At 40.7% G+C, this 14,799-nt stretch overlaps 1 protein-coding gene across 3 annotated transcripts in view; it reads left to right on the forward strand.

Moving 5' to 3' along the window:
* The window catches only part of SYNRG (synergin gamma), a 242,020-nt gene that overhangs the window by 181,320 nt on the left and 45,901 nt on the right, over positions 1-14,799 (forward strand). For all 3 annotated transcript variants that reach the window (XM_066609210.1, XM_066609193.1, XM_066609202.1), the window contains exons 13-16: positions 2,751-3,290; positions 4,231-4,388; positions 6,070-6,123; positions 13,521-13,617. In XM_066609210.1, the coding sequence (XP_066465307.1) occupies positions 2,751-3,290; positions 4,231-4,388; positions 6,070-6,123; positions 13,521-13,617 (849 nt within the window). The remainder of the gene's footprint in view (positions 1-2,750; positions 3,291-4,230; positions 4,389-6,069; positions 6,124-13,520; positions 13,618-14,799) is intronic.

Consider the following 14,799-nt stretch of genomic DNA (forward strand, 5'->3'; position numbering starts at 1 on the left):
CGGCTAATCCCAGCAATCTTACCACTTACAGTGATTCTTTGCTCTTCCCAGAATGCACAGGGAATATGCAAATGATCTTCCTGCAGCTCCAATCTCTGTTTTTTGTCCTCATTCTTCATTCACTTCAGAGCTGTTAAGTCAATAAGTCAAACTTCCAACTCTAGATTTTTTTTTTCACACACTGTCTCCTTTTTAGATGGATTGTTTATAATAGTAATAAATTTTGGGCTAGTTCACATCTGTGCAGAAGGTTTCATTTGAAGCCTCTGTTGCAGATTTTCATTAAAATTCAGAGCCAAAAAGTGCAACACAACAAAAAATAGGAAAATCTTTCCTACCAGTTAAACCTTGCCTGGTGTTAAAAGGAAGTTGAGTAGTCAATGCCACTAACCAAGTTAGTTCTACCTTCTTAAAGAAAAGCTCTATTCACCTCACCATTCAGGGCTTTGTACAGAGTCTCCGTTGCTGATTTCTGTTTAAATCTCGGAGAATGTAGAGCAACATGTTATACTATTTTGTACGTGAAAATGCTGTAGTCAGCTGGAAACCACATAAACCTTATTAAAGTCAGTGGGATTCATTCAGCCACATAAAATGGGCACATTCAATAACGGGATTTAGATTATGAAAAACGAACTCAAAACGGTAATATGAATTTAGCTGCGATTTGTTTCAGTTGTCAATAGATGAGGGCATAGCAATGCTATGATAAGACTGCGAAATATGTATAGAAAAAAAATTAATTTTCATCCCACCTTAGGCGGCTTCTAGCTCCTGGTTCCATGCAGCAGGTGCGTCTCCAAGTGCTTGTACAGCCATACGGTCACATTGGCTTTTTCACAAGTAAATTCCATAGAAGGGGAGGCACTGGTATGACAAACTTGCTGCTTGATCAAGGCCCTTGACAGAGTTGAAACCGGTCCTTCCTTTTCTATGAATATGCACATATTTTAAACAATAAAGCAGCAAGTTTTGTCATACCAGTGCCTCCCCTTCTATGGAATTTACTTGCGAAATATGTAGTTTGTCCTTTTTTCTTAAATATGTTTGTTTTTTTGTTTTTTTTTTACTCCATGACATTTTACACACACCCCCCTCTACAGTACATGCTATATATATTTATATATACATATATATACAGTGCTCTGCTGGGCACACAGAACATACACACAGAGCTTTACAGTGCAAACAATATTTACAAATATAGCTCTGCTATATATGTTATACACTTTCTGTTACACTGCTCATTCAAACTGCACCCTAAGGCCGGCTGCACACGGCTGTGACGGGCTCCGCCGCGGAATATTCCGCGACGAAGCCAGTCACGGCGCCCCCCAGAGACCCCATACTTACCAGCGGATCCGGCGTCCTCGCTCCCACATGACGTTTCCCCGCCCACCGCCGCCGCGTCACATGACACGCCCATCGCGTCACATGACACGGCCGGCCGAGTCATATGACGCGGCGGCGGTAAGCGTGGAAGCGTTTTCACGCTATCTTCCGCTGTGCTTGGGGTGATCTGAACTGGACACGGTATTTTAAGTGAGGTCTAACTATGTAAGAGTAGAGGTGGATAATGACCTCACATGATCTAGACTCAATGCTGCATTTAATACATCCTGGAATTGTTTGCCTTTTTTGCTACTGCATCACATTGTTGACTCATGTTCAGTCTATGATCTATTAGTATACCCAAGTCTTTTTCACATGTGCTGCTGCTTAGCCCAATATCTTCCATTCTGTATGTGCTTTTTTTCATCTTTCTTGCCCAGATGTAGGACTCTGCATTTCTCCTTAATTACCATTGTGCTAGTCACCGCCTACTGTTCAAGCTTGTCTAGATTTTTTTGCATCCCCTCTCTCTTCTCTAGTGTTAGGCCACCCTCACACATGTGCTTGTAAAAACTCTGCATTTTTTTAACACCGCATTTACTGCATTTCAGCTGTGGCTGACATGTGTTTTTGACAGTGTTTGACTGCGTTTTCAGCACAGTTATAAATGCAGCCAAGCAAGCTGATAATGTCAGAACTAAAAAAAACCAGTCACAAACGCGGTAGCCATATTCTATTACGTATTCAGCAGCGCTGAAAACGCACCAGATTTATTGTAATGTGTAAAGAATCGCGTTTTAAAACACATGAAAATAGAACAGACAGCACTTGAGAAATAGTGTTTAAAAATGCTGCGTTTTAGGGATTGTCTGAGAAGCCCCATTGAAATCAATGGTAGCATTTGACAGCGTTTAGAGCTGCGCCTTAAAAACGAAGCGTTAAACGCTGGAAAAAATGCCTGTGTGAGAGTGGCCTAAGCTATCAACCAAATGCGTTCCGTTTTTGAGAGGTCTATTTCTTTATGAGATCACTGTATGCAATAACTAAATATCCAAACATGAAACCAGAAGGTGTTGATGGGATATGTGAGAGCAGAACTAAACAGATGCCAGCAAAGAAAATGACTATTTATGCTAGAACGTGCTAGTATATGTACATTATGTCTAGATGTAAAGTGTAAAATGGTGTTCCAAGGTGAGCATATGCTTCATAGCCCTTCTAGAATTCAAATTTATTCAGTCCTATAATTTTTGCAGAAACTACTTTATTGCTTTAAAATTGGTGTACTCTTTTACAGTATATATAGCAACACAAGTATCAGAGACATATATGTTGTAGATGTAAGCTGTGGTGGTAGTGGCTTTTATAATGTTAGCAATATTCTACATATTGGTTCTTCTTTGTTATTTTGCATGTAGATGATTTTAAAGGCTCGAATGACAACAATTGCTCCCTACTAAGCAGTTTGACAATTTCTGACTGGTCAGAGAAGGACAACGTACATCCAACCAAAAAGCAGCCTGACTTTTTTTTCAGCCCTGATCATGGTGCATGCTCTTCTACATCTTTGTTTGCAAAAAAAGAAACCTCCTTTGGAAGTACTGAAAATCTCACCCTGACAACCATATCAAAAGTAACTACCTTTTCTAGTGAACTCCAAGCGGCAGAAGATGGTTTACCTGATACTGCAAGCACAGGACGTATTGAAATAGTACATGATAACACGTTGAGTGGTCTCAATATTTCTTCAATTGCACTGGGACACATTGCCGACACCATTACTGTATCAGACCCTACTGTTCCTGCAGAGCTTCGAAATGATGATTTTGGGGAATTTCAAAGTGAAAAACCCAAAATAAGTAAATTTGACTTTCTATTGGCCACTTCTCAAGGAAAAATTAAATCAAGTGAAGAAATGATTAAGACAGAGCTTGAAACTTTGGATCTTTGTGCTCAAGGTAGGTGGTATTCATATGTCTAATTAGTTTTCCATACTTGCGTATTCTGTCGATATACCAGTATTTTCATCCAGTATTACATTTTGCTGAACATTGGAAATTAGATTTCTCAGTGAAGGTCACCAGAGTTCTACATGCAGCTTTTGGTGTGGATTAATAGATCTGCTCACAACCTGTGTGGTGTTATGCAAATAATTTATGGTGTAAGAAATATGCAAGAGTGAGTACTAGGAAAATATTTTTAAGTCTTTTTAGCAAGATAAAATTGATGAAATGTTTAATGTACACAAGGAAAAATCTGTCAACACTGGGCTTCTGCCTAACTTCTCTTATTTGACTATTGGGGCCCATTCACACTGGCACATTTCCCGACCCATCCACATGGACCTGTTCTGGTCTGTATCACATGCAGTGCCCATGGGTATCCGCATATGAATGGGGAGTCCGTGTGCTGTCCAATTTGCAAGTTGTGCCTGACAATCTCAGGAGCAACTGGCATACCCCAGGGTGAAGGCACATGGTGTAGCTAGCTGCATGCAGCTGCAATGGCCAGTGGGGCTGTACAGCTTAGCGGAAAAATCATGCAGCGATTGGCCACCATGGATGGATAAAGTTATAGCTGTTTGGGACAGGTTTCAGCTCTAAGAAACAGCTGGCTCTCGATCCCCCTCCATACAAATCCTGAATTTCCATGACGTTTTACCACATTACTTTTGGTTTTGCTTTTGCTCTTATTTGTTGTTGTGGGCAACACAGACATTTTTTTTTTTTTTTTTTTATACAGTTGTACAAGTCTGCCCCGTAATGTAGTTTTTAATCTCCTGTGTGCAAGTGGTTGGTATAAAAAGTGACTGCTGACAAGAGAATATCTTGTTTTTGACCATGCAATGGCGGACAGCATTTGGTTGTGCATTTATTTTTCTGGCCTATATCTATGCAGGATCTCATAAGAGGAGCCATAGTCTTGGAGATAAAGAAATAAATCGAATCCCACTTGCTATGGATCATCCTTTCAGAGACCGTTCTCATACTGTTACTGAGAAACCTTCGTTACCTGTGATCAGGGACAAATATAAAGATCTTACAGGAGAAGTAGAGGTAATTATTCTGAATATTTACATAATTAGCGTTTTTTATGAAACTTTGCATATTTGTTTATTACTAGAATGTATATAAAAATATCAATTTTCAGATCCATTGGTTTCAGATCGAGAACTACAGGGAGGTAAATTTCCCAAAGGTAGCTGAGAACCATAATCTTTGATAATTCATTTCTCAGAAATTGAGCCTAGAAAAATGTACAGGATGTCATTCTCTTCATAATAGCATCTAATTCACTGTAATTCCAATACAAGTTAAAGTGAAATTGGAACAATTTTTTTTTTTTTTTAACTGAGACACGCCAGAAAGAAAGTTGAAAGAATTTATACATATCTGCATACACTCCTCACTTGGAAGTTTCTTACCACAAAACTGTAGGAAGGCGTTCTTTGTAGTTTTTGAGAAATGGTTCTTGATTGTGACTAACTCTATACTGACAACCGTTTTAGTGGTATCAAATATGACCAAACACGCCTGAATATGCTTCATATCATGAATTGGGTGACAAATCTCCTTCAGACATACAATTTGTTCAGTTAAATAATCATTCTTGCTTGTGTATCTATTCAATTGAGTCTTGGCCAAGGTTAAATCACTAGACGGTAGTACAAAGTTTCTACTTTAGTACTTTTGAGATTGTGTAATACTTAGGGCTCATGCCCACAACCATGTGTTGCACTGCCGCGTGATACACGGTGAATGGAGTAATTGAAAGTCATTGTAAAGTATTTACATGAGCGTGTAGACACTGCGTATCGATGTGCACGAGAAATAGATTGCAGCATGTTCTATTACTCTGCATACCACACAGTCCTTTACATTGGTATAAGTAGTGTATGAACAGCTGCCCATACGTAATACATTTTCATACGCATCTCTGCTCTGAAACAGCTGGGAATCTTTTTTTAAAAAAGGAGTCACACTGCACATGTGTGTGTGATATGTGGGCATATGCAGTGCACTCACAGCCATATGCAGTCTCTGCCGGCAGAGCAGTTATTTACAAAATCGGTAAAACGCTGGGGGGAGATCTGCAGCGTTTTACGGTTAAGTATGTGGACATGAGCCTTTAATCACACAAAGAATTTGATCTTGTGTAATCCAACCAGTATCGTCATGATGTGGCCAATGGTAAGTCTTAGAGCTTCCTCTTGGATGAAGAAATTTAGATTTTAAAGTCACAAAACTCTTCTGACTTCTTTAATCTGATCCCAAACCAGTAAAAGTTGCCGTCCATGCCTACTATATATTTGCTTGGTTGGAGATCTTCTATGCAGAATAGCTTTTTTTGTCCTGGAATGACCCATATAATACAGTGCTGTGAAAGTGTATTTGCGCCTCTCTTTTTTCCTATCACGTATTTTACAAACTGATAGATCTTTCCTTCTGTAATTTTCTTTCATTATGGAGTGGATTCTTGGCTACTTTGCTCCCAATAATGCAGTTTGCTATGTACTGAGGTGTAGAGTTGTCTGTTCGATAACCTAGTTCAACAATAACAAATGTAATAATGATTTAGAATCCAAATAGTCTTTTTAGTTTAAAAAAAAAAAGACCTGATTTATATAATTATTTATAAACATATTCAAACCTTGTAGAGGGTGCAATACATTTTACTTGGAAAACATGCTGCATACTAGTTTTCATAATATATGTCATAATTTTTTCAATTTATTAGGAGAGTGAAAGATATGCTTATGAATGGCGACGTTGCTTAGAAAGTGCCCTACAAGTGAGTATGTTTCTTTGTCTTTCATAATTTTTCATTTTCTGATTTGCTAAAATAGACATTCTCTCACCCCCTAAAGAGTAACTATTGGTATAAGTCAGTAATATAAGCACAGATAAGAAACTTATTTAATAATAATTAGAGATGAGCGAACGTACTCGTTTAGGGGGATTTCGCAATCGAGCATCGCTTTTTTCGAGTAACTGACTACTCGAGCGAAAAGATTCGGGTGGCGCCTGGGGGCGGCGTGGTGGAGCGGGGGATAGCAGTGGGGAATAGGGGGGAGCTCTCTCTCCCACCCCCCCCCCCCCACTCCCCTCTGCAACCCCCGCTCACCCCCGGCGCCCCCGAATCTTTTCGCTCGAGTAGTCAGTTACTCGAAAAAAGCGATGCTTGATTGCGAAATCTCCCTAAACTAGTACGTTCGCTCATCTCTCATAATAATCTTTATATAATAATAATAATCTTTATGTAGTGCCAACATATTCCGCAGGACTTACAAAAACAAGGGGATACAGAAAGACAAAAGTACAAAAATACAAAAACCACTGTTGCATAGTAATCAATTGATGGAAACCATAGCGGCGAGGGTCCTGCCCCAAGAGCTTACATACTACAAATAATGGGGGGATACAGAAGGTAAAGGGGCTGGGGATGTGCACGGTATGGCGAGATATAGAGTGTGGAATGCTATACACATAAACAATGGTCAGACATAAGCCGTGTGGTAGCTGAATCGGTGTGGCTAGCAGGGTTTCAGTCACTACCACAGGAAGCACGTTATCAGGTGAAGTACAGAGGGGTTTGGTTTAGGGCACAGGTGTCATACACAAGGGCCGCGGGCCGAATCCGGCCCGCTGCCTCATTTTCTGTGGCCCGCCGACTGTGCAGTAAGTTCCCTCACCTTCGTGCTGCTGTCAGTATGCAATCTGCTATCGGCTTGTACTGTATAGTGCAGACAGTAATAGAGGAGTGCCAATAGCAGACTGACACCGGCCGCGGAGCAGGGAAGAAGACTGCAGAGAACATGAGAGCGACGCTGAGGAGGAGCAGCTGCAGGGTGAGAGTACTCAGCGCTGACCTCCCCTCACCGGCCCTTCCTCTGTTCATGGCTGCAGGCCTGGGAGACATCAGGGGCCCAAGAAGGACTGAGAGCAGACAGTACACCTGCCAGTGGGACCATATTGGATGCAGGTAAGTATAAAAATGCAGAAGTGTGTGTGTGTGTGTGTGTGTGTGTATATATATATATATATATATATATATATATATAATGTGTGTGCGTCTGTGCGTAATAGTGTGCGTCTGTGCGCATGCGTGCGTGATAGTGTGCGTCTGTGTTATATGTGTGAGTGCGTGATAGTGTGCGTCTGTGTTATATGTGTGCGTGCGTGATAGTGTGTGTCTGTGTTATATGTGTGCGTGCGTGATAGTGTGTGTCTGTGTTATATGTGTGCGTGCGTGATAGTGTGCGTCTGTGTTATATGTGTGCGTGCGTGATAGTGGGCATGCGTCTGTGTGCGTGCGTGATAGTGTGCGTGCGTCTGTGTGCGTGCGTGATAGTGTGCGTCTGTGGGCATGTGTGCATAATAGTGTGCGTCTGTGCGCTATGTGTGCGTGATAGTGTGCGTCTGTGTTATATGTGTGCGTGCGTGATAGTGTGCGTCTGTGTTGTGTGCGTGATAGTGTGCGTCTGTGTTATATGTGTGCGTGCGTGATAGTGTGCGTCTGTGGGCGTGCGTCTGTGTGCGTGATAGTGTGCGTCTGTGGGCATGTGTGCATAATAGTGTGCGTCTGTGCGCTATGTGTGCGTGATAGTGTGCGTCTGTGTTATATGTGTGCGTGCGTGATAGTGTGCGTCTGTGTTATATGCATGCGTGCGTGATAGTGTGCGTCTGTGTTATATGCATGCGTGCGTGATCGTGTGCGTATATGTTTATTTATATATAATATATAGTGTGCGCCAATGGCCACTATGGGGGACCTTATTACCAATCGGGCCGCTGTGGGGTTCATTTTTACTGTACAGTTTTTCAATTAGAATCGGCCCTTTGAAGGCAGCCATAAGGCTGATGTGGCCCTTGGTGAAAATGAGTTTGACACCCCTGGTTTAGGGGATGTGGTATGTCTCCCTAAAGAGGTGCGTTTTTAGAGCACGCCTGCAGTTTTGTGAATCAGAGATTGCGCGGATAGTTTTGGGTAGCGCATTCCAGAGGACTGGTATTGCTCTGTAGAAGTCTTGGAGGCGGGGATGAGAGGTTCAAATTAAAGTGACACTCAGTCTGATTTTGTTAGCAGAGCAGAGGGCCCGGGTTGGGTGGTGAATTGAGATGAGGGAGGCATTGTAGGGCGACGCAGTGCTATGGAGAGCTTTATGGATGAAGGTAGTTAGTTTAAATTGAATTCTGTATTTGACGGGACAGCCAGTGTCCAAGTGGCTGGACAGGAAGATGAGCCTGACTGCCACATTCAGGATGGATTGGAGGGAGTAGAGTCTGGAGCAGTGGAGGCCGATCAGCAGCGAGTTGCAATAATCGAAGCGAAAGTGGATGAGGGCAACAGTGAGCGTTTTTAGTGTGTCCGCGGTAACGAAAGGGTCGATTCTTGCGACGTTCTTGAGGTGCAGCTGACATGTTCGGGTCAAAAATTGGATGTAGGGGGTAAAGGAGAGATCAGAGTCGAATATGACCCCAAGGCAGCTGGCTTGCTGTCTGGGAGTTATGTTGGTTCCACACACTGAGGTGGAGATGTCAGGATGAGGTTGGTTAGTAGAGGGCAGAAACACCAGTGGGTCGGTTTTTGAGAGGTTCAGTTTTAGGTAGAGCGAGGACTTTGTGTTCCAATTATATCACGTGATGGCTATCGTCTAAACGAGCAGGTGACGTCACCACTAGTTGCAAGCGCTCATGCAGAATATTTAGACAGGCAGATCTTCGCTCACTTCTTGCTCAATGCTTCTCAATATGTGAAACATTGAGCGTGGAGCGTTTAGATGTAGCGAGAAGTGAGTGAACCAGTGATGATTTTTATGTTAGTTGAGACTGAGCAATAAACAAATGGTGCAAGATGAATTTGCATTTAGATGTAACGATTAATGTGTAATTTCATTTGAAAGAATCTTGTGCGACAATAGTTACGTATAAATGGCCCTAAAGAGGGACTGATAGATGCTGTTGCTTCTCCTTTCTCACTCCAGTGCTGGATTTACAACAACACAGTATAGTGCTGCTGTATAATGTCCTCCATGCTACGGCTTCTGAGGGTGTGCTACAGAGGCTTTCTTTTTCTTTTTGAGACACAGGGTTGTTTTTTAATTCTTTTATTTTAAACAATTGTTTTTCTTTTTTGTTAGTAATAACATGTACAAATCTTTAAAGGGGATTGCCCAACTTTTAACTTACTGATGGTCTTTGCTCAGCAAAGCCATTTATAGTAAGTTAGTAGGGTTCAAGCAGTTAGGACCCTGCGGATCAGCTGTTCACTGGCCAGCTCACTCATGCACAAAGCTGATTTCTGCAGGAAGCATACAGCTCCATACCCACTGCACTGGCCCATCCTGATATTACAGGCAAACTTCCTATTCACATCAATTGGAGTTTTTTCTGTGATATAAACCTGGTAAACAGCTGATTGGTGGGGTCTGGCTCAGTGAATTCCTGCTAATGTACTTTGGCTTATTCTGAGGATAAGCCATTAGTAGTTTAAAGGTAGACCTTTAAAGAGGACCTATACACTCTCCAGACACATCTGTTTTAGTAAATACTCGTGCTCTTCATGAAATGGCATTTCTAGATCATCTTTTCTTATACAGTGCTGATTGAAAGCTTATAAACCTTTCAGAATTTTCCATTGTAACTGTGTTATTCCTGTTAAAACTCCTAGAAATGTATGAATAAATTGACATTGGGTGTTGCCAATTGTGGGTGTGTCCCTTCACACTCACATTGTTCAGTCAGTACTGAAAGCTCCAGACTATACAGAGAGGCAACCCAATTTAATCATAAATATTCAAGAGGTATAACAGAAGTGCACAACATAGTTCCACAAGTTATTTCATGGAGAATACAAGCATTTACTAAAACAAACATGTCGGTAGCAGTAACAGAACCTCTTTAACAGAACCTCTTTAACAGAACCTCTTTAACTGAACCTCTTTAACTGAACCCCTTTAACTGAACCCCTTTAACTGAACCCCTTTAACTGAACCCCTTTAACTGAACCTCTATTTTTTACAGCTTCATTAATTTTTAGGTATTAAATATATGTATTTGTTAATTTGCAAATTGATATCAAAATATTTACTGACTCCACCCCAAGATATACCATTGCATCATGGGAACGATACGGTTCCCTCCATTCAACATCATAGTGCATCACGGTGATCGTACATACACGAGAGCTGTGGCTGCATGATTACAGTGGTACCGCGACTATAACTGACATCCAGGGTATTACTGCAGCAGCCAGAGTCAGGCAAATAGAGACATTAGCTTTCGGGCTGGTCAATAAATACATATATAGCAGTATATTCTCTGAGCAATCAAAAAATGGTGAAAAATCCAAATAAATTGGGGTAAATTCTTTTTGCACACATTCTTTTTAAAAAAAATAAGAAACGCAAAAAAATGCATTTTTGGCATACATTTTTTTAATCCCGCGCTGTGAACACTGTTGAAAAAAAAATGACAGACTGAAATACTGTTTTTGTTGATTCAGTCTCACACAAAGTGCAATAAAAGTTATCAAAAAAGTCCCGTTATGACGGTAGTTTTTTTTTTTTGTCAGCCTGCCTGGCCCTTTTCCCCCACTTCCAAAAAACAAGTTATGGCTATTGAAAAGTGGAAATGAGACCCCCCCCCTCCTTCCCCAAAATTGCCACATCCAAATATGTAAAAGTAGTGTGCGTCCTTACGGGGTTAAATTGGGTTCCTTATTTTGTTTATTTTGATACAGAATATGTATAGTCTCAGGTGAATGGGGCTGCTCAGGTAACTTAAGGCCCATTTACAATGAAAGATGATCGCTCAAAATTACTCAAATGACAGTTTGAGTAACAGTTTTGAGTGATCATCTTTGCATAACTCTTAAGTAGCTAATTAGCTACTTAAAGAGTTAAATGCAGGCGGAGCCAGACACCGCTAACCACTCAGAGAACAGCAGCTGCTTTGTGTATGCAAACAGCTGCTTTGTTCTCCGAGCTGTCAGCTGGTATCCCGCTGAGCTGATATTGCCGAGAACAGCAGGAGCTGCTTTGTTCTCGGAGCCATCTCTGAGAGCTCAGTGCAGGATACCAGCTGAAAGAATGCTTTCAGCTGGTATCTGGCTGAGAACTCAGCGCACGGCGCTGATCAGAGTCATTGCTGATTTTTAGCATGCTAAAAATCAGCAATGAATGAATCGTGCACAGAAAATGCATGATGGCTGCGTGTTTAGATGCAACAGTTATCGCTTAAAATATGGCTTTTTAGCGAATTTTGAGCGATAATTGTTGTCTCAATGGGCCTTTACTGTTGTAGTTACTGTTTGGGTTGTTGTGGATTTTTTGTTTTTTCTTTTATTGTAGTCAAAAATGTCACAGCCTGGTCCATATACAGCAAAAGACTGATTGTTATGTGACCTTTTCCAGTTCTTTATCACAAGAAAAAAATCTGAACGTCTTAATTTTTTCATCGACCTTGCCATCTGAGGGCTTGTTTTTGAGGGACAAGCTGTATCGTTTAATAGTACCTTTAACTTTTATAACTTTGAGTGGGGTGGAATAGAAAAAAAAACGCAATGGCGTGGGTCTTCTTATTACAGCATACAAAGTTGGGCACAAATAACATGCTAACTTTATTCTGTACAATATATCTTTTTATAAAAAGAATTTGTCGCAATATTTTAACCACCATCACTTTATATTTCTTGTCAGTGGGGTAGTGTGAAATATATATATATATTTTTTTTGCAAGACGACCTGTAGATTCTATTGTTACTATTTTGGAGTATTTCTTTATTTATCTTGTTCAATTTTGTTTGGAGATGGGGTGATCAAAAAAAATCACAATTCTAAGACTATATATATATTTTTTTAGGCTGCCTGTCCACGGGCGGGTTTTCATTGCGTTTCCTGCGGCGATAATCCGGCCATGGGAATGCAGTGAAAGCTCTCCATAGCGTTGCTATGGAGAGCGTTTCCCCCTGTCAACGAGAGGAGAATCATTGCAATTCTCCGCTCGTGGCCGGCAATTCGGAGCGTGCTGTGATTTGCCGCGATTCTCCGCAGTCAGCCTATCTGTCAGATAGGCTGACAGCAAAGATATGTCTACCGGCTCCTGATCCCGGGCGGCGGTATACCGCAACGCCCTTGGACAGGCAGCCTTACTGTGTTCACCATGCAGAATAAATAATGCATCGTTTTAATAGATGCATTAAAACGACATTTACAAACACGACTATACCAAATATGTTTTTCTTTTAAATGTTTTTTTTTTTTATTATTATGCTATTTATGTTAAAAAAAAAAGTGAATTTTTTTTTTTTATTTTAATATTCCTTTCCTTGTATTTATTTACTTATTTATTAAAGTCTAGAAAGGGGACTTGAACTATTGATTTATTGTTTGATTGCTTATACAGTATACTTCAATACTGAAGTATTGCAGTATAATGTACTTTTACACATTATATTAAGCTGTGCCACAGGCATGACTTAATAAGCAGAAATACATGGCTGCTGTGACACTTGAACAGCACCCCTCATTCTTATTGTGAGTGGGAGCCTTTCAGTGTAAAAGAAGAAACTTCCTCCCTCTGGCCATTTAAATGCCAGTGTCAGAATTGATGGAATTTAAACCGTTAGCTGCTGCGATCGGAGTTATACTGTTGGCTGCTGTTTTGGCTGGGTGTTGGATCACACCTGCTGCTTATGGATTGGGCTCTGCTGCTGAGAATGCTCTATAGACCTCCCTGCCACTGGATAATGTACATGTATGCTCTCTTGCAGGAATGCCTTAATAAAGGAGAGCAATTACTCCTGGTGATTTATTATGTAACGTAGAGTACTTGTAGCTTGATATCAATAGACTGTATCAATAGCAATTCCATAATGAATCCTTTATTCGGCCGGAGAATTGTTTGGCAAATAGATTTTTTTCAATATATTTTTAGAAAACTATGGCCCACTGTAAACGGCATCCACATTTTACTTACAGGCTCTCAAGGCCGCTGTAGAAAATCTGAAGTGTAGAAAATAAATTCTAATTGTGCACTTTCACTTTGTAACATTACATTTAATGTATAGAATTGTACATTGAAAGAACTAATTGGTTCTGAAAAGTTCATCTGATTTGCTCACTGTCTTGTACGTAGTCTTACAGTCACATGTTAACAACTTATACATACTATTTTTCATATTTTTAGGTCATTAAGAAAGCTAATGATGCTCTCAATGGAATTAGCAGTTCCTCTGTTTGTACTGAAGTTATCCAGTCTGCTAATGGAATGGAATATCTGTTGGGTATGGTTTTATGGGTATTTGTTGGAAAACATTTATCACTTTTGCTAATTAATCCCTAAATTATAGATATTGAAATTCCCGCTGAAAATTTCTACCTAACCTGGCCCATTTTATCAGTGTTCTTTTATTCACCAGGCCCCATAAAATCTCTAGCTGGTTTAGCAGAAGGGTATAATTTAGCTCTTGCCTGACATCGTTATTAAAAATCGCTGTCTGTAGGCAGTATCTTTAAAGAGGTTCTGTCATTAAAAAAAAATTCTATACCTACGTATTCCTCCCCTGTCAGACTACTAACCAGATCCTCTCCTCGCTGATCTTCTCCTGCAGTCTGGAATGGGGGGGGGGGGGGGGGGCGGCGTCATCTCACCTTCAGCTGGTTGATTCCTCTTCTTGCTATGAGGTTACGTACAGTCACAAGCAGTCTTCTTCCTGCCAGCCAATGTATGTTACCCTACTAGTTCACAGTCCAGCAGGGGGAGTGCCGATCTACTGCAGAGACTGCTCTTGCGTGCTGTCTCTGCTATAGATCATTATATACTCTCTATCTGCTATCTATATACTATCTATCTGCTATCTATATACTATCTATATACTGTTTATCTCATATCTATCTATATACTATCTATATACTATCTATCTATATACTATCTATATACTATCTATCTATTCATCATCTATCTATCTATCTACTATCTATTCATCTATCTATATAACCATCTATCTATCTCATATGAGATAGATAGTATATAGATATGAGGTAGATAAATAGATAGATAGTATATAGATAGATGGATGAATAGATAGATAGCAGATAGATAGGCAGATAGGCAGATAGGCAGATAGATAGGCAGATAGGCAGATAGTCAGATAGACAGTCAGACAGTCAGACAGTCAGACAGTCAGACAGTCAGACAGTCAGACAGTCAGACAGTCAGACAGTCAGACAGTCAGACAGTCAGGCAGTCAGGCAGTCAGGCAGTCAGGCAGTCAGGCAGGCAGGCAGACAGGCAGACAGGCAGACATTCAGTCAGATAGACAGATAGACAGTCAGACAGTCAGACAGACAGACAGACAGATAGTCAGACAGGCAGACAGGCAGACACTCAGTCAGATAGACAGATAGGCAGACAGGCAGACATTCAGTCAGATAGACAGTCAGACAGTCAGACAGTCAGGCAGTCA

This window comes from Eleutherodactylus coqui, chromosome 1 (assembly GCF_035609145.1).
Source record: "Eleutherodactylus coqui strain aEleCoq1 chromosome 1, aEleCoq1.hap1, whole genome shotgun sequence".
Classification (NCBI taxonomy): domain Eukaryota; kingdom Metazoa; phylum Chordata; class Amphibia; order Anura; family Eleutherodactylidae; genus Eleutherodactylus; species Eleutherodactylus coqui.